At 41.5% G+C, this 21,252-nt stretch overlaps 1 protein-coding gene across 2 annotated transcripts in view; it reads left to right on the forward strand.

Annotated features, from left to right (window-relative positions):
* ANKRD12 (ankyrin repeat domain 12) overlaps positions 1-21,252 on the forward strand; it is a 123,480-nt gene that overhangs the window by 80,302 nt on the left and 21,926 nt on the right. For both annotated transcript variants that reach the window (XM_063451563.1, XM_063451564.1), the window contains exons 4-5: positions 15,028-15,174; positions 19,034-19,234. In XM_063451563.1, the coding sequence (XP_063307633.1) occupies positions 15,028-15,174; positions 19,034-19,234 (348 nt within the window). The remainder of the gene's footprint in view (positions 1-15,027; positions 15,175-19,033; positions 19,235-21,252) is intronic.

Raw genomic sequence — 21,252 nt, forward strand, 5'->3', positions numbered from 1 at the left:
ATGGGGTTAAATGTTTCCCGTTGATTGTTGTTAATGTCCCCAAACAGTGCAGTATTGGCAAGTTTTATTTAGGGTTATATACTGCAATAAATTTAGGTTGGGAAATAGAGAGCAAGATGATTGATTGCTCATATTCAGAGAAAATTCACTACACTCCCCCCTCCCCCCCCCCCCCCCCCAAAAAAAAACAATCTTAAAAAACCCCAAACAAAACTCACTTCCATCAGAGTCCTTGTTTCCTCTGCAGCCCGATCCACTGCCCCATGCCGGCCGGGAAAAAGGTGGTGGTAGGGTGCCGCCACTGGCTCCATAGCGCCAGAATACTGTTACAACAGTATTAGCACTAGCCATCCTTTAACCTTACTTCCGGGCTGATTTATGACTCTGCCAGAGGTAGAGTTACAAGGGGTTAATCTCTGTATGTGCAGCATTTAAAAACTAAATGCTGCACATACAGACTCCAGGCACCATGTCCACTTCAAATCACTGAAGTGTTTATTGTACTTGGAGCAATTTCTAATTGTTTGCTGTCATCTACAAAAGGCATGTTGTACTTTAAAACATGAACTTAAATGTTTTGTATTGCGAGGCCAACATCTATCTACCAACAACAACAATTCAATGTAATGGTGATTAGAGACCCCCTATAATTTAGAGATGTTTCCTTTTACACACTGGGCAATATTTGCTTAATGAATTAGCGTATGTTGTTATTGGTAGTGAGAACCCCCTCTCCTATCCATTTTTATGCTGACTTTGTATCAAAGCATGCCTTTTACTGACCATTATTTTTAATCTGATTAGTAGACTCTTCTCATGGATACTTCCAGCACATATCTCCAGATGACGAGATGTCCGCCAGACTTAGGATGAAAATGCATAATACATTTGAAGGAGTTGTGAATAACAATAAAGATAGAATAAAGTGTTATAGTTGTGCTAAATATGGCTATGTATTTTAAGCATCTGATTTACAGATGCATAGAATTACAATCGTTTTACTGGCAGGAATAGTCCAGATGAATTTTGCAGCATTCGAAGTAAATGTGAAGTGCATTTCACATTTAATGTCAGAACTAAAAACATAGCTGACTTGGGCAAAAAAGAATTCAGTTTGGTTATTTTGGCCTAGGTGAGTATGTATTTTTATATGTAAGACCTACCTTTTTATGAAGTTAAAACAGCTTCCTTGGGTCTACCCAAGGATCACAAAAAATAAATAAAAAATCTATATCTTCATAATGATTTTAGTAAGAAACTATTTGGCCAAAAATGTGTAGTAGACACAAATGTTGTGGTTTGTTTCCAAAGTGTAACTTAAAGGGACCCTATAGTCACAACTTAATTGTGCTGTTTTGATGTATAGATCATCTCCCTGCTCAATTTTCCACCAATTAGGAGTTAAAAGGATCAGGCTAGTCACACCTCCCTTACACAGCTTTCCCAAACACTCCTTGTAAAGAGTCCTCGAATGTTTACACTTCCAATACTGCAAATTCTGTTTTATTTAGAAATTATCGCTTGCTAGCTTGCTAGACCCTGCAGGGGCCTCCTGTGTGTGATTAAAGTTCAATTTACCTAGCAGGAGTGTCAGTCACAACCAAAGGAGTTGTTGCTAGTGAAATTTCAGAGGCATGATCTCTACACAAAAACTGCATCATTAAAGGACCACTCTAGTGCCAGGAAAGCATACTCGTTTTCCTGGCACTAGAGTGCCCTGAGGGTGCCCCCACCCTCAGGGACCCCCTCCCGCCCGGCTCTGGAAAGGGGAAAGGGGTTAAATCTTACCTTTTTCCAGCGCTGGGCGGAGAGCTCTCCTCCTGCTCTCCTCCTCCGATCCGCCTCTTCTCCTCCCCGTCGGCTGAATGCGCACGCGCGGCAAGAGCTGCGCGCGCATTCAGCCGGTCACATAGGAAAGCATTCATAATGCTTTCCTATGGACGCTTGCGTGCTCTCACTGTGATTTTCACAGTGAGAATCACGCAAGCGCCTCTAGCGGCTGTCAGTGAGACAGCCACTAGAGGATTAGGGGGAAGGCTTAACTAATTGATAAACATAGCAGTTTCTCTGAAACTGCTATGTTTATAAAACAATTAGTTAACCCTAGCTGGACCTGGCACCCAGACCACTTCATTAAGCTGAAGTGGTCTGGGTGCCTAGAGTGGTCCTTTAAGCTAAGTTGTTTTGATGACAAAGTTTTTTGACGACTGAACTAAAGGTTTTTATGAAATAATGTCCGACAAATAAATCTGTTACAGAGCAATTACAATTTGTCTATAGACTACCTAAAGGGACACTATAGGCACCCAGACCACTTCAGCTCATTGAAGTGTTCTGGGTACAGTTTCCCTACTGCACTTAGTGGTACATTGCAGTTCCATAGATAAAGCTTTGTATTCCTGGCACTTATAGATAAATCTGAATATTATGTCACTTTCATCTTTCTACTTTCATTTACTTTCATCTTTAATACCTATAAAAGTGGTCTTACTGAAAAAACTGTATCTCAACTCCCTTGTTGCTATACCATGCCATACACCTGACTAACATTTAATACTTCATTATCCCACTTCATCAAAATATTGCTCCCTATATCTGCTTTGTGTGTCATTTTCAGCCCATTTTGACAGCGTACCACTGCTGTTCTGTCAGTACCGATCATTTCCACAGCTTTATGTTGCCCTTCTCTCCTGTGCTCCATTCCGTTTCCACGCATTAACCTCTTAACCTACCACTGATGGAACAAACTCCACTTCTCGCAATCTGTCATCTCCCTCACAACTCTTTCTCATACCTTTTCATTTTTTATAATTCTTTATTTTTGTTGTGCAGGTGGGTACATAGCATAGTCATATGCCACAACAGCGTGCATTTATATTTGAACATAGGTGAAACAGTGGCATAGAGAACTTGCACATATTTTGTTTTGAAGAGCATAATGATAAGCTAGGCAGTTATGTCTGAACTATAATTAACAGTTTGCTAAGTAACTCGCTTGTTTAAATAGTAAACAGTAGAGGGTCTGACAGCTAATTCTGTCTCATAACTAAAAGGTAACATCGCTGGTATATCTAGACTGCTAATTTTGGGTATCGTAGAGTAACATTCAGTCTGTCGTACATGCTTAGTTTAGCTTTTACACAAAAGTGGATTACAAATGGTAGGGATATGCTGGCAGCGGGTTTAACACCTGGTGCGCCTCTGATTTCGTAGTGTAATTGTAGGCTCAGGTCGGCAACCAGTTATTTTAAGGAAAAATAAATAAAACCATAGAGTAATAAAGGAAATTACAAATAGGCGCTTGTAAAAAACGTTTCAAGTCTATTACGGGTGCATTTTGAGCTGCTTGCCAGGGATGGGAGAGTCCTCCACTTATCTGTAGAGTCAGCCGATTCCCCATTGGGGCCAGGCTGAGGTTTGCCATGTGAGTCCCGCACTGGTGTCCCCTGTCTCCCTCTTGCTGGCCTGTGTCAGGTACCTTTCTTCGGTCGGGTCCAGCATGATCAGGTGAGGCGTCGTTGGGCTGGGCCTCCATTGAATGCTCAGTCCATGTGGATGGTTGGCCGTGCAGATGCGGTGTTCGGTAGGATGCCCTCCTCGGGTATGCACCCGGAGTGCTGTGCTGCTGCGGGTCTGGTAACCGCTGAGTGTCGGGTACAGTCTGGGCTCGGGTCTTGCGCCTGGAGTCTGTCTCCGCTGGGTAGAGCCCTGCCGTTCTGGGGGTGGAGGTCCTCCCTTGCCCCGGAACCATGTGGGAGCTGGTGCTCGTAGGCCAAGAGCCTGGGAGCCTGTGTGGCCCAGGGTCGCCCCTTGTGGGGTGGTTCGGAGGTGTTTAGCCGGCTGCTTACGTATTCGCCTTATCACTCTCCGCCAGCGTCATGCCCATTGTTGCTCCCGGTCCGGGAGGGTCCTTGACGTGGGGGTTTAGAGTAGGGGCCATCAAGTTGCCCTGGTGAGTATCCCCTGTCCTCCTTCTGCCGACGGCTCTGACCTTAGCTGGTGGGTTTCGGTTTGGTGTGTCAGGCTGTAAGTGTGCCGCTAACTTGGCCCAAAAGTGGTAAAAAAATGAATGCGATCGAGTCTTTTGTGTGGTCTACGGTTTCTGTTTTAGCATGCTGTTGCCATCGCTTGTCCGACACTCTCGTGTCAGAGTGATCCGCCATCTTGGTGGCCCCTCATTCCACTTCATGTAGGGAGTCAATTGTGCCTGTCGCTTGTTGCGGTGCTCAGGGTACCCCGTCCGGCGGGGACTGTGATAACCCCCATCGGGGGGGATGTGAGTGCATGTCGCTTGTGCGGCAAGCGTCTGGCGGGAAAGGTGGCCGTCCTACCCCTGTGCCTCCGCTAGGCCTCATGTAGCTGCTGCGGTACCCGGTTGAGTTGGGTGTCATGATTAGTATCGGCAGGTCTGTGGCTGCTTCATCTGTTCAAGTTGCCTATTTGTGGGTAGTTTCCAGCAGGTAATTTCTTGGTAATCGTCAATTTTTGGCCCTGCACTACAGGAGCTCATGCAGTGTGCGACCGTTCAGATTTCCGGTTCGGCTCTGCCCCTCTTTCTCATACCTTTAAAAAAAACTTGCCTCTTCATATGTCTTCCTGAAACCTTACTAAATCCCAAATTTCGTTTTTGTTGTTCCTCTTAATCCTTAACCCCTTGAGGACGCAGGACGGTTCAGGACCGTCATCGGCATTTTTGCGTTGCCGACCGACGACGGTCCTGAACCGTCCTAAATTTAAAATGTACTTACCCGATCGCCGTCGTTCCCCCGGCGGCGATCGGCGGTGCTCCCGGTGTGGGGAGACTGCCTGCAGCCCAGACAGTCTCCCCATGGCGGTTTAGGACCCCTGGGGCCATGTGATCGCCCAACAGGGCGACCACATGGTCACAATAGGTGTCCTAGTCTCTGCCTGCAGGGGGACTGTCTGTGCTGACAGGCAGTCTCCCTGCCAGTGTAAAATCATAAAAAAATGTAAAGTGAAAGGTAATAAAAAAAAAATATTATTATATATGTGTATATATATATGATATATAGACATATATTATACCTATATAATATATGTCTATATATCATATATATAATGTCATGCTAAGTGTATTTTTATATTAATATGTACATATATTAATATAAAAATACACTTATAATTAATTTGCACACGTATATATATAATATATATAATAACTATATATATTGTATATATATATTATTATAAAATACGAATAATAAATAATTTAAATTAAATTAAAAAAATTAAAAATAATAATAAAAAATTGAAAAAAAATTATATATCTATACGAAATTTTATTCTAACTGTATTTTGATATTAATATATATATATTTATATCAAAATACACTTAGAATGAAATTGTATATATATCTATGTATATTTAAATAAATAAAAAGAATGCGAACTATTCATATGTCGATATACAAAATTACATAAATAATTATATAAATATACACGTAGACTTCAAATATATAAATATGCATATATATTTAAATTCTACGTGCGTATTTAGGTAATATTTTTACATAATTAAGTTATTTTATTGATTGCAATTTAAGGGACCTGCCTGCCAACCCAGGCCGAAAGACCAGAGAATTTAATTTGCCATCACTGTATTTTACCCTGTAACGTTCTACGACACCCTAAAACATGTACATGGGGGGTACTGTTTTACTCGGGAGACTTCGCTGAACACAAATATTAGTGATTCAAAACAGTAAAACATATCACAGCGATGAAATTGTCAGTGAAAGTGACTTTTTTTGCATTTTTCACACACAAACAGCACTTTTACTGATGATATAATTGTTGTGATACATTTTCCAGTTTTGAAACACTAATATTTGTGTTCAGCAAAGTCTCCTGAGTAGAACAGGACCCCCCATGTACAGGTTTTATAGCCTTTTTGAAAGTTACAGGGTCAAATATATAGGTCAAATATTTTTACATTGAAAATGGCCAGGTTGGTTACGTTGCCTTTGAGAGCGTATGGTAGCCCAGGAATGAGAATTACCCCCATGATGGCATACCATTTGCAAAAGAAGACAACCCAAGGTATTGCAAATGGGGTAAGTCCAGTCGTTTTTAGTAACCACTTAGTCACAAACACTGGCCAAAATTAGCGTTCAATTTAGTTTTTTACACACAAACAAATATGAACGCTAACTTTGGCCAGTGTTTGCGACTAAGTGGCTACTAAAAAAGTCTGGACATACCCCATATTGAATACCCTGGGTTGTCTACTTTTAAAAAAATATGTACATGTGGGGTGTTATTTAGCAATTTATGACAGATAACAGTGTTACAATGTCCCTATTGATACATTTTAAAAATGTATGTTTTGAAACCGCAATATCCTACTTGTACTTATAGCCCTATAACATGCAAAAAAAAAGCAAAAAGCATGTAAACACTGGGTATTTTTGAACTCAGGACAACATTTTGAATCTATTTAGCAGTTTTTTTCATTCGCTTTTGTAGATGAGTAAAAGATTTTTCACATAAAATTCAAAAAACGTGTATTTTTTTCAATTTTTCATCATATTTTTTCATTTTTTTTAAATTAAATTAGATGAGATTATATAAATAATGGTATGTAAAGAAAGCCCCTTTTGTCCTGAAAAAAACAATATATAATTTGTATGGGAACAGTAAATGAGAGAGCGGAAAATTACAGCTAAACACAAACACCACAAAAGTGTCAAAAAGATGCCTGGTCGCAAATGTACAACATCGCAAAAAAAGTCCAGTCCTTAAGGGGTTAAGGAGGGAAATAAACTAACAATAAAGACACAAGCTCAGTTTATCATTGTGTCCATCTCTCTGAGGTCTTCAACAGGGTTTTGCAGCGCATATTGCAAATCTTCCTTTACTAGTTTAACAGCCTTGTTTTTTGTTTTTGTTTAAACATGTGTTGTCTGAAGATGACCATCACATTCTGTGAATTGCAGTGAGATTTGGGGTTCTTGTAGGAAACAGGAAATAGTTGTGATGCTCTGTGTTCAAGATTAGATGGGGATCAACTATTTTAATTTAAAAAACACTGAACAGATTTAAAATGTATCAATACTATTTTTAAATTCTGCAAGGCAGAATATTGTTGATACGACACTTATAGATTATGATTTCTAGGTTATATAAAATGACAGACAAGTTTGCCAGATCAAAAATTTAATAAATGTTGTATAGTCTCAAATTTTGATTTATTTTATTTAATTTTTTTAAATATTCTCTTGTATGTATGGCCCATACAAATACCCTTTGAGCCAGCTATTGGTACCACTTTGGAACACCAGTATTTACAGTTTGTTTTATGTGTTGGAAATTATAGTTTGTTTTGCAGTCTGTGACCAATTTATGTTAAGAAAGCCCCACAAACAGGAAACAGAGCCGTTATTTCCTGTTTTTGGAAGATCTACAGTTTGAAAATTGTCTTGACACAGTTGTCATTTTAATGATAACTATGTAAACAATGTGCTTGTTTAAAAATGGAAAGTGAATATTTTTGGAGACCCCAATTATCAGAGGGGGCAAAGCAGGTTTGTTTCCAGTAGGTAAATGAGTTCATTTAGCTGTTCTTCTCGGTTTAAAACAGCTTGATTATGTAATGATCATGTATCATTCCAGGTCTTAATTAAAGGGACAGTCTTAAGCACCATAGCTACTAAATCCAACTGTACACATTTAATGTGACATCTTGGCAGTATGTAACATTATTTTCATTTAAGAAAAAACATTCTTACTGATTAAGGTAAAACAGTATTTTCTTGAGTCTCAAATAATGACCATATTTACTAAACATAGAAATACAGTGAATTGAAATCTGATTTGCAAAATATAGGCAAAAATAATGGATTTAGGGGAGGGGGAGGGAGGGATTAAAGCTCTGCAATAATCTGGTATTTTACCAAACTTTTGTACCTCTGATTTTAAGTAGTTGACTCTAGCACCATTACCACTTCATGCAATACTGTCCCTGTTTTCTTAGCTTTTAAATTGTTTTCTATATCTCCCTACAGGGCTTTAATGGGAGCTCTTATGACATTGCCATGCCATACAGCCTAGTCTGTCAAAAGAACCAGAAGTTACACTTCCTGGCTCTCATACCACTACCCCACTGACTTGGTTATATCAGCACACATTTGTGCTGACATAGATGGACTTGCAGGAGCTGCTCTTTAAGAGCAAGCTCCTGCAAATGCAAAGCCTGTCACTCTGATGATCAGTAATGTGCAACCCCATTATACATCCAGAACTAATCATGAATGAGTTACCGTATATACTCGAGTATAAGCCGAGGCCCCTAATTTTACCCCCAAAAACTGGGAAAACTTATTGACTCGAGTATTAGACTAGGGTGGGAAATGCAGCAGCTACTGGTAAATTTCTAAATAAATTATATTAATTGAATATTTATTTGCAGTGTGTGTGTATGAGTGCAGCGCGTGTGTATGAATGCTGTGTGTGTGGCAGAGCCTTGGTGGGGGGGGGGGGTGGGCAATTTTATTATTTTTTTTTATTATTTTTTTATTATTATTTTATTTAATTATTTTTATATTTTTTATTTTTATGTATTCTTTTATTTTATTTGTACTATTATTATTTTTTTAATTATTATTTTATTATTTATATTTATTTTTTTTCGTCCCCCTCCCTGCTTGCTAGCTGGCCAGGGAGGGGGGCTCTCACTCCCTGGTGGTCCAGTGGCATTGGTAGTTCAGTGGGAGGGAGCAGGGGGGCTGGCAGGGAGCACTTACCTCTCCTGCAGCTCCTGTCAGCTCCCTTCTCCTCCGCGCCGGTCCGGTCAGCTCACACTGTAAGTCTCGCGAGAGCCGCACTATGACCCCGCGGCTCTCGCGAGATTTACACTGGGAGCTGACAGGTGCTGAACGGACCGGCGCGGAGGAGAAGGGAGCTGACAGGAGCTGCAGGAGAGGTAAGTAAGATCTCCGCAGCCCCCACAACCCCCTGTCTGTATTATGGCAATGTAAATTGCCATAATACAGACAGTGATTCGAGTATAAGCAGAGTTGGGGTTTTTCAGCACAAAAAATGTGCTGAAAAAGTCGGCTTATACTCGAGTATATACGGTAATTCAGTGCTTCTCAATGTGAACTATTTGTCATGCGCACTGTGAATTTGTACCATATGAGGAACAGTTCACTGGACAATGATCATCAAGATACAAGCAATTCAAATGGGCTTGAAAGAACAGTGTATTCCAGTCCTGGAAAAAAAACTGTTATTTCAAGCCCATTTGAATTGCTATGTGAGAGGTTGGGTTTTTTTGTGTGTTTTTTGAGGATTCTCCTCTGCAACCTTAATTTAGTGGAGACAAAAAAAAACAAAAAAAAAAAACAACTCTAATTTTTGCATAGAATATCCCTACACTTCCATGTTTATTAAACTGACTTCCTTGAGTTTAGTTCTTTGTTCTTTCTTGTTAGTGAACAGGTCACCAGAAAGTGGTTTGCATTGACCCTGTCTGCATTTTATTTAAAAAAAAAAAATAACTAAAGCGGATGGCTGACTAGGGAATAACCTTTTTCCTTAAAGGGACACTCCAGACCCCTGAAGCACTTTAGCTTGCGGAAATGCCTCATGTGTGAAACGTGTGTCCTGTTTTTTGGTTGTTGTTTTTTGTGTGTGTGTGTGTTCGGTTTTTTTTTTATTTTACAAAAATAAATGCAGGTTTCAATAGAAATTGATACTTTTATACTCTATTCTTTTTACACCCCCTGGCTATCAAGCATTCAACGGGTCCCTTTACTTCTTGGTTTGTTTAGCTCATTGGAGCAAAACCTAACAGGCAGGGAATTGCCCAGACCACCTTCCTTGGAAAGGTGTCTCCTTCAGCTGCATTGGATAGTCTGTGATTGGACAGCCACAGAAAATCTGGTTTGCAAAGGTTGCAGACAAGAGAGCTGCTGCTTTTGCAAGCTGTTTTTAGATATACCCCAATTTAGAAAAATGCATCATTAAATGCAAACGTGTTTCTTTTGGGGTCTAGTGGAGTGTCTCTTTTACTATGTGAACTGGTCCGCTTTATTACTCAAGAAGCTTGCCAGAATATAAAGTATGTAGTTGGCCTGATGAACACAGTGCTGAGAAGCAACCTCTACCAAGAGCTCGACTACATTGCTGGTGCTCAGAATCAGGGGTAGTATATATTGTGTGTTTTTGAAGTTATACTTGTAGATGCAGATATCTGTGTATAGCAGGGTGTTCATGTTCATGTATGGATTTGGGAATGCGTAGTTTGTGTGTTTTGCTGTTTTTATATAAGATTATGGTGCCCATAAGAGAAGACTATTTGGTCAGTGGCCACCTTTTTAAGTTGACTTTGAGACCCTTTATTGACACATATTCTCAAATGCTTATTGCTTAACCCCTTAAGGACCAAACTTCTGGAATAAAAGGGAATCATGACATGTCATGTGTCATTAACCCCTTAAGGACACATGACGTGTGACATGTCATGATTCCCTTTTATTCCAAAAGTTTGGTCCTTAAGGGGTTAAGGGGTTAAAGGAACACAATATTCACCAAAACAATGTTCGCTTAATGAAGAAGTTTTAGTGTATAGATCATGCCTCTGAAGTTTCACTGCTCAATTTTACTACCTTACACAGCTCAAGGCCTGGGTGTTAGCAGAATCTTTTATTAGGGCCAGTCCTGGTCCCCGCCTCCTGTTACCCCAGGCAGGCACTCGCAGGCACTTTAAGCTATTGTCTGGCACCCCTGTCCTGTCTTTCTGGGTGTATTGAGTGTGGGTATAGTTAATGTAGAGTGTGTAAAATAATTCTTCGGTGACCCTGTTTGTACTCGAAACACTAAGCCTTCACCATGTGTAGACTCTTGCCTGAGCCATAGCATTATGTGGTATCCGAGGGTTGCCTTGTTAACACACAGCTACGCTTTGACAGCCATGGCTTGAGAGAATGGACCCATCAATTGTGAAAGCTGAGAGTCTTCCAGCATTCATGTTACATTTCACCCCTTGCCATACAAGTGCAATGGCCCGGGTGTATATAACCTATTTGCAACCTGGACATGGAATGAGCAAAAGTGACATGGGTATCAGAAGGAGTTGTGGAAGTGTAAAGTGATATAAGTGACATTTTGAATGGGGTTGTGTTGTTGGATTTGACATGAAATAGAAAGGTGTTGTTGCATAGAAGTGGCATAGAGAGTGAGAAAGTGGTCTAGGAAAATAAGGAGGGCAAATGAGTGCAAACATGCTCACATGCATGTACCACCTCAATTACAAACTGGTTAGCAGCTAAGTCCTTGATTTTGACCCTGGTATGACCGTAGTATTATCATGTTTTTGTAGAGCGCAACTTTAATATCAGTAGCTTTTATGTGTATTATAACTTCTTGCAGGGCTCAAAATTTCCACTAGCCATTGTTGAGTGAGAATTTAGCAGACGGGCGTAGAGATTCACCCTTTGAGGGTATACAATATTGTATACAATGTATACAATACGTTGCTGTAAGTAACATAACCCCTACAAATTGTTTTTGTGGCTATTTTGCCTAAAGTGCCTCTTTCAGAATACGAGAAGCAAGTTTAGCCTTTGACTGGGGAAGGCAACCTTTATTACAACCGATATTGTGAACTACACCACCCTAAATGCTGGCAAAGCATCATTGAAAATGTAGTCCACATCTGGAGTGCTAAAGGTTGCCTATGCTTGGCTTAAGAAATACATGTCGGTGATATGTGAATAATTATTATGTTTTCCATTGCTATATTCTCATGGATTGTATGGGCAGTTAGCAAACCAACTACTTTACCACTACAGTTTCTTTTCTAGTTGTTCTACTCTGCAGTATTTTTGTTCTCTTGTCTTTTGATGCTCAAGTATAACATTGGCTGATGTGTTATATGAAAAGTTAGTACTCCTTATTCCCTTCGATAATTCATGCATCACTATGTAAGATCCCCCTGCTCATATTCCCTTACAAGTTTATATTCTCTAGACTAAGCTTGCTCAGAGAATGTCTGCTAGGCAAGCAGTATGATTTTCTTAAAAACGTTCTAGGTATACAATGCAAAAACTTGTCAAGATTTGTCCTGATCACCAGGCGCCTTCTTTCTACAAATCTCTGGATTTGGGGGGTGGGGTGCTGTGTGTGTGTGGGTGGGGTGGGGTGCTGTGTGTGGGTGGGGTGGGGTGCTGTGTGTGGGTGGGGTGGGGTGCTGTGTGTGGGTGGGTGGGGTGGGGTGCTGTGTGTGGGTGGGGTGCGGTGCTGTGTGTGGGTGTGGTGTGTGGGTGGGGTGCGGTGCTGTGTGTGGGTGTGGTGTGTGTGGGGTGCTGTGCTGTGTGTGTGTGTGGGGTGGGGTGCTGTGTGTGTGGGGGGTGGGGTGGGGTGCAGTGTGTGTGTGGGGGGTGGGGTGGGGTGCAGTGTGTGTGTGGGGGGTGGGGTGGGGTGCAGTGTGTGTGGGGGGTGGGGTGGGGTGGGGTGCAGTGTGTGTGTGTGTGTGTGGGGTGGGGTGCAGTGTGTGTGTGTGTGGGGTGGGGTGCAGTGTGTGTGTGTGTGGGGGGGGGTGGGGTGCAGTGTGTGTGTGTGGGGGGTGGGGTGGGGTGCAGTGTGTGTGTGGGGTGGGGTGCAGTGTGTGTGGGGTGGGGTGCAGTGTGTGTGTGGGGTGGGGTGCAGTGTGGGGTGGGGTGCAGTGTGTGTGTGGGGGGGTGGGGTGGGGTGCAGTGTGTGTGGGGTGGGGTGGGGTGGGGTGCAGTGTGTGTGGGGTGGGGTGTGGGGTGCAGTGTGTGTGTGTGGGGTGCAGTGTGTGTGTGGGGTGCAGTGTGTGTGTGTGGGGTGGGGTGCTGTGTGTGTGTGGGGTGGGGTGCTGTGTGTGTGTGGGGTGGGGTGCTGTGTGTGTGTGTGGGGTGGGGTGCTGTGTGTGTGTGGGGTGGGGTGCTGTGTCTGTGTGGGGTGGGGTGCTGTGTGTGTGTGGGGTGGGGTGCTGTGTGTGTGTGGGGTGGGGTGCGTGTGTGGGGTGGGGTGCTGTGTGTGTGTGTGGGGTGGGGTGCTGTGTGTGTGTGGGGGGGTGCTGTGTGTGTGTGTGGGGGGGTGCTGTGTGTGTGTGTGGGGGGGGGTGCAGTGTGTGTGGGGGGGGGGTGCAGTGTGTGTGTGTGGGGGGGGGTGCAGTGTGTGTGGGGGGGGGTGCAGTGTGTGTGGGGGGGGGGGGTGCAGTGTGTGTGTGGGGGGGGTGCAGTGTGTGTGGGGGGGGGTGCAGTGTGTGTGTGTGGGGGGGGGGGTGCAGTGTGTGTGTGGGGGGGGGGGTGCAGTGTGTGTGTGTAGGGGGGGGTTGCTGTGTGTGTAGGGGGGGGTTGCTGTGTGTGTGGGGGGGGTGTTGTGTGTGGGGGGGGCGCTGTGTGTGTGTAGGGGGGGGTTGCTGTGTGTGTGGGGGGGGTGTTGTGTGTGGGGGGGGCGCTGTGTGTGTGTGGGGGGGGGTGCTGTGTGTGTTGGGGGGGTGCTGTGTGTGGGGGTGGGGTGTGTGGGGGGGGTGCGCTGTGTGTGGGGGGGGTGCTGTGTGTGTGTGTGTGTGGGGGGGTGCTGTGTGTGTGTGTGGGGGGGTGCTGTGTGTGTGTGTGGGGGGGGTGGTGTGTGTGTGTGTGGGGGGGGTGCTGTGTGTGTGTGTGTGTGTGTGGGGGGGGTGCTGTGTGTGTGTGTGGGGGGGGGTGCTGTGTGTGTGTGTGTGGGTTGGGGTGCTGTGTGTGTCTGTTGGGGTGCTGTGTGTGTGGGGGGGGGTGGGGGGGGTGTTGTGTGTGTGTGTGTGGGGTGGGGTGTCAATTCGTAGGACCTATTGCTGCACTTTTATATGTTATCTTTATGGTGTTGTTCCACCTTTTAAAGAGAATAAAATTACGAATATTTTCTACTACTACTCACCTGGAGTCCTGTGTCCCATTGGTTGCTCGACATTTGCAAAGGATACCAGTATCCCCCCATATATCCTGGGGAGGCACCTTTGAATGCTCTTTTATCTCCATTATCTCGTGAGTGCATCCATTTAAGCGCACTATTCACTGTATATACTGTATCACACTATTGTTTTTTCTTTGTATGTTCCCTCCATAGACTGTACAGCCGTATCCCATTTCTGCTTGTGGTTCTATATGAGTGTATAAAAAGAGGATTTATGAAACATGTCTCCAGCGTTTCATCAGAAAATTAAGCATCCATGATTGGTGACTTCCTTTACTCACAAAAGCTTTATTTTTACCCCACTTCTATTACCTTACTGGATATCATATTTCTCAATAATGAAATAAAAAGGCAGTAGCCATTTTTATCAAAGCTAGATATGCTCAATAATAACGAAAAAACTAAATTCATGGTTTGTCTCAACTAATTGAAGCAAAATGCGTGAAAAGTCTATGGTTTTTGGATAGGTCTTATAAATTGCCCACAAAAAGGATTTAGGGGACTGTTTTAGCATATCTCTGATGCTTAAAGGAACACTATAGGGTCAGGAACACAAACATTAAGGTGACTTGCCCCCACCCCCCTTTACCTTCTTAAAAGCATGAAAAACTCACCTTGTTTCCAGTGCCCTGCGGGTCCACCGGCACTGGCCCCGCCTCCTTGGTGACATCATCAGAATTGCAGATAGGGGCAATGTAAACCCTGCCTTCATGCAGTGTTTGCATGAAAATGCCTGAAGGCAATGCTTATACTCACCAGAACAACTAGATTAAGCTATAGTGTCCCTTTAAAAGGATATAAACTCAATCATTAGGTTTGCCGTGTATTAGTCATTTCCACGTGTTTTTAAAAAGTTGACAAAGTTTACATTTCCACAGTGTAAATGACCTTCTTTGTCCAAAGTCCAACATATGTGTTCAAAAGTTCTATATTACAGTGTGTCCGTGTGTGTATGTATAATATGCATTCTTATTTAAAATATTGGGGAAAAAATCTTTCAGCATGAATGATCAGATAAATAAGTATTAAAGCTTTCAGCTGTTATACTTCATTTCTAATATCTTAAGACCTGTTTCTGCTAATTAGAGAAAGAAGGACAAGAAAAAAAGAAAATTAAGAAAGAAGCCGGAAGTAAGAAGTCTACACCAGTCAACATCCTGTTTGGTTACCCGTTATCAGAGCGTAAGCAAATGGCTCTTCTCATGCAAATGACCGCCAGAGACAATAGTCCAGGTAAAATGAAAGAAAGATCTTTTAAAAGTACAAACTAATGGTACTAATCATAAATAGGACTATTCCATGATACTGCAGAGTCTGTGAAACGCGAGCAGGACTCTGAGGTTGACTCTTTCTAGCCATTTCCTGCTTACATGATCAATTTGCACATTCCTTAAAGGAGCACTATAGTGCCAGGAAAATAAACTTGTTTTTCTGGCACTATAGGTTTATTTGGTCCTCCCCTCCCGCTGGGCTGAAAGAGGTTGAAACCCCTTCAGCCACTTACCTTAATCTAGCACTGGTGACCTCCCCTCTCCCTACCGACGTCCGCTCCAGAGCAGCACGTGCATTCAAACCGCCCATAGGAAAGCATTACTCAATGCTTTCCTATGGACGTCCAGCGTGAGTTAAATTAGATTTTCGCATTGAGGATCGTGGAAGCAGCTAGATTAACCCTTAATGTAAACATAGCAGTTTCCTTGAAACTGCTGTTTACAACTGCAGGGTAATAACTAGGGGGACCTGGCACCCAGACCACTTCATTGAGCTGAAGTAGTCTGGGTGCCTATAGTGGTCCTTTAATTCAATGTGCTTTGTTGTTTGTGAGTGCTATATTTTATTCTATGTTCATTTTGAACCCCTTAAGACCGCAGGCCGTCCTTATTTGGGCGGCTCTAAACGCCGCAGGACGGCATAGTACGTCCTGGGCGGTCTTACCCCCCACGTGGCCGGCGGCACATGGTCGCTGCAGATCGCGGTCGGGGGGCATGCCTGGCCCCCCAGGCAGCCCCCCTGTGCCTGGGGACCGCGGTCTGCAGCTTCCGATCGCAGTGACAGGCTGTCACTGCGATCGGTATTTACCATGTGTCAGCCGATTTTAAAATCGGCTGACACATGGAGCCGGCCGCATTTTCACTCTGCAGATCGCGGTCGGGGGACATGCCTGGCCCCCCAGGCAGTCCCCCTGCAGTCAGTGACCGCGATCTGCAGAGTATGATCGCAGGGAGAGGCTGTCTCTGCGATCTGAATGCAGAGACAGCCTCTCCCTGCAATCTGATCGCAGTGACAGCCTGTCACTGCGATCAGCGTTACTATGTGTCAGCCTATTGGCTGACCCATAGTAGCTGCAGGCAGGATCCCCCTGCAGATCACGGTGGGGGGCATGCCTGGCCACCCAGGCACTCCCCCTGTGGCCAATTACCGTGATCTGCAGGAGTTGATCACAGTGACAGCCTGTCACTGTGATCACTGATCCTGTGTGTCAGCCAGTGATGTAAAATCACTGTCTGACACTGTCTCTGCACCTCTCCTCCCTTATTAACCCCTGTTAAAAATAAATTAAAAATAAAATATACACTTATATATATATATATATATATATATATATATACACACACACATTTACACATACACTAAGTGTATTTTAATATATATATATATATATATATAAAATTATATATATATTAATATCAAAATACACGTAGAAGGATGTTGATTAAATATATACATAATTATAATTATATATATCTTTTATAATAAAAATATGTAAATACGTTAAAAAAAATAATTAAAAATATATATGTGTGTAATTTCGTTCTAACTGTATTTTGATATCAAAATACACGTAGAACGAAATAATATATATTATGTATATACCTAAGTATATACGTATACATCACTATATGTATACCTATATATAAATAAAAATAATTGTAAAAAAATTATATACATATATATATCCACACACGTGTGTGTATATAATAATTTTACATATATATTTATGTAATAATTTTACATAATTAGGTCCTTTTATTAATTACAATTTGCGGGACCTGCCTAACAACCCAGGCCGAAAGTATAGGGAATTTAATTTGCTAGCACTATATTTAACCCTATAACTTTTCAAGACACTATAAAACCTGTACATGGGGGGGTACTGTTTTACTCGGGAGACATCGCTGAACACAAATATTTGTGTTTCAAAACCGTAAAATGTATTACAACAATGATATCGTCAGGGAAAGTGAAATTATTTCCTTTTTTGCACACAAACGGCACTTACACTGACGATATTTTTGCTGTAATACTTTTTACTGTTTTGAAACACAAATATTTGTGTTCAGCAAAGTCTCCTGAGTATAACAGTACCCCTCATGTACAGGTTTTAGGGTGTTTTCAAAAGTTACAGAGTCAAATATAAGGCTTGCGTTTCAGTTTTTTCACAATGAAATTCGCCAGATTGGTTACGTTGGCTTTGAGACCGTATAGTAGCCCAGAAATAAGAATTACCTCCATAATGGCATACCATTTGCAAAAGTAGACAACCCAAGGTATTGCAAATGGGGTATGTTCAGTCTTTTTTAGTAGCCACTTAGTCACAAACACTGGCCAAAATTGGCTTTCAAATTAGTTTTTTGCATTTTTCACACACAAACAAATATTAACGTTAACTTTGGCTAGTGTTTGTGACCAAGTGGCTACTAAAAAAGACTGGACATACCCCATTTGCAATACCTTGGGTTGTCTACTTTTGCAAATGGTATGCCATCATGGGGGTAATTCTCATTCCTGGGCTACCATACAGTCTCAAAGGTAACGTAACCAAACTGGCAAATTTCAATGTGAAAAAAACTGAAAAGTGTAACATGCTTTATTTGACCCTGTAACTTCCCAAAACACCATAAAACCTCTACATAGGGGGTACTGTTTTACACGTGAGACATCGCTGAATACAAATATGTGTATTTTATTGCAGTAAAAGCAGTTAGAATGTCACATAGAACTAAGAAAATTATGTTATGTTCCATACCTAAATATTTGATGTTAAATGAAAGCCCTGTTTCCCCTGAATAAAATTATATATAATAAGTGTGGGTGCATTTAATATGAAAGAGGTAAATTATTGTCGAACAGACATATAGTCAAAATCTGTGGTTTGTTTACCTTTTTTTTGGTTCACAACTTGTACATTTGGCTGCGGTCTTAAGGGGTTAACTTGGAATAAATTTGTTGTGCCATAATTTTCTTTTATGTTTTTGTCCCCTATACATGTGGTTTGCCTTTCTTGTTTTAACTGGTATGTATTAACTATCACTGACATTTGGCTCCATCAAATTTATGGTTTGGTGAAATGCAGCCGTCTGAGTGACTGCCACTGGAGATGTCCCTGCGGAGCAATGTAAACACTGCCATTTCTCAGAAAAGGTAATGTTTACAGCAAAAATCCTGCAGGGACATACTATACACACCAGAACAACTACATTAAGCTCTAGTTGTTCTGGCGACTATAGTGTCCCTTTAAGTTCAGAGAGTGGGCTTTGGGTGTGCAGAAAATAACAGAAAACATTAAGTCACAGCCTTCTAGCAATGTAATGACTGCATTATGCTCTAGTTATTGTGATTAGTGTGTCCCTTTAATAATATGTACAGTACATTTACAAAGTACATAGCAGATGGTACTTTTTAAGGGATAATCTGAGCACCAAAACAACTTAAGCTTAATTAAGTATTTTTTGGTGTTTAGATACTTCTCTGCAATTTGTGGGATTTTGGTAACATGGAGTATAGTTGAATTCTAGTCTTACATGTTCACTTATTTGTTTGGACCAAATTGTCTGTGAAAGCTTGATATGGTGAAATAATTTGTCACGTGTTCTATTACGGGCAAGCGAACACCTGGGATGGTTTGGGGAAATTTACTGTGAACTTATTGGTTGGATATCCGTCACAAGTGTCTGACACAAAATTGGTATTTCTCCTTTAAAAACATTTTTTTATCAAGACTAGCGGATTTTATTCCAGAAATGTTTGCCTTTTAGCTTATCTAATTTTGTTCTTACTGTACTTTTTTTCCCCATAATTTTATTATCTATAGATTCCACTCCCAATCATCCCTCTCAAACTACACCAACGCAGAAAAAAAACCCTACATCCTCTACCCGTCAGAAAGACAAAGTTAATAAAAGGAATGAGCGTGGGGAAACGCCACTGCACATGGCTGCCATACGAGGGGACAGAAGTCAAGTGAAAGAACTCATTCGTCTTGGTGCAAATGTTAATGTCAAAGATTTTGCAGGTAATGTATAAAAATACATACCATGTTGGCAAAGTATTGTTAAAACTACTAATTTTGTATTTATTTATTTTATGTTGTAGTTGACTCACATTCCATCTTATTTACAAGTCTATTTGACCATTTAATGCAACAAAAACAGAATATCTGATAATGGGTAAAAGCTCATAGAAACCTCAATGTTTTTTTTTGCTTCAGTGCATTTGCTTTGGGTCTCCCTAAGTCTTAAGGGCAATCCAAATGTGACTCCATGCTCACTATGCCTAAAGGGGTATCTGCTACATTTTGCTGATGAGGCCCAAATTAAATTATAAATAACCATAATGGGGTTGCTTTATCCCTCGTGCTGAGGCAACTTTCCATAATTTTTAATCTGGACTGACCTCATGAGTGGGATCATCCTGATATGCAAATTATATAGACTTTTTTGGACACCTGAGTGGGGATTAAACAGAGGAAAGGTGTGTTTCTGTGAGCTTTTGCACAGTCTCAGAGTCCACATTCACTGTTTTTGCTTCAAGCCCGTTTAGTGCCTTGTAAGATTATAAGTGCAGTTAAGACCCATGTTGATGTATTGTTGCTAAGCATGTTCATTATGTCACTGCATGTCTTTGTATGTGTAAATATTAATAACGAGACAGCTGAATGTTGGTTTTGGTACCTAGATGCAAGCTGAGAAATGTAAACATTGGTATTTCTGAGAAACTGCCATGTTTATATTGGTCAGTGAATGTGCCTCTAGTACACTAAAAAATCTACACTCTTCACGTTTGTTGTTGTGGTGATGCCAAATGCAGTTGAAGCCGCATTGTCACACACTGAACTTGCCTTTCAACTATCGCTTTCTCTTCTCTTCCTTTTTTTTTCTTCCTTTTTGATTTAGTTTTCTTTAAAATATAAGACAAAATAGGATCTGCTTTGTCTTATGTATTTTTCCTACACTTAACTTTCTTTGACCAAAGGCGTAGTTTAAGTCAGCTCTATTTCTTGTGTCAGAGAAAGTACTTAACCTTGAGAGTAGAGTCTGTTTTTGCTAGACTATGTAAATGTATTTTAAATTACAGTGTATTCCATTAAGTCAAACCTAATTGTTGTAGGGCTGAAAAATGCTTCTGTTCAAAGGCATATGAATCTTTAGGTAGTAGGTGGTGGGCTACATTCAAATGAAAACCATGCACAATTAGTCAGAAAATTAACATACTCTTGTATGACACGGTAGTAGAGCAAGTACGATGACTATCTAGGCTATATGGACCCTTTTGGTAATATGTAAATTTGATTTGAGATTTTATCTGAGACCTATTTCAGATTCGAAGGACGTGCTAACATTTGACTAGTTTGTATCTCAGTTGACCCATTAGAAGGTTACTGCAGGGTGGAGTGTACGCTCCAGCTACTTCACTTGTATGACTTTACAAGGTTAGATACTTTGTACCGACCTAGATCTCCACAATAGCTCAGTTTCTACCTATAAACTAAATAATCAGATTAGGTTACATTTGTAGCCTGTTGAAAACATTGAGTTGTTGAGATCCAGAACCTGCGCTGTACCATTATCATTTTAAAGGAACACTATAGTCTCCTAAATTACTTTAGCTAATTAAAGCAGTTTTAGTGTATAGATCATTCCCCTGCAATTTCACTGCTCAATTCACTGTCATTTAGGAGTTAAATCACTTTGTTTCTTTTTAGGCAGCCCTAGCCACACCTCCCCTGGCTATGATTGACAGAGCCTGCATGAAAAAAAACAACTGGTTTCACTTTCAAACAGATGTAATTTACCTTAAATAATTGTATCTCAATCTCTAAATTGAACTTTAATCACATACAGGAGGCTCTTGCAGGGTCTAGCAAGCTATTAACATAGCAGGGGATAAGAAAATCTTAATTAAACAGAACTTGCAATAAAGAAAGCCTAAATAGGGCTCTCTTTACAGGAAGTGTTTATGGAAGGCTGTGCATGTCACATGCAGGGAGGTGTGACTAGGGTTCATAAACAAAGGGATTTAACTCCTAAATGG

This window comes from Pelobates fuscus, chromosome 4 (genome assembly GCF_036172605.1).
Source record: "Pelobates fuscus isolate aPelFus1 chromosome 4, aPelFus1.pri, whole genome shotgun sequence".
In the NCBI taxonomy this organism is placed as follows: domain Eukaryota; kingdom Metazoa; phylum Chordata; class Amphibia; order Anura; family Pelobatidae; genus Pelobates; species Pelobates fuscus.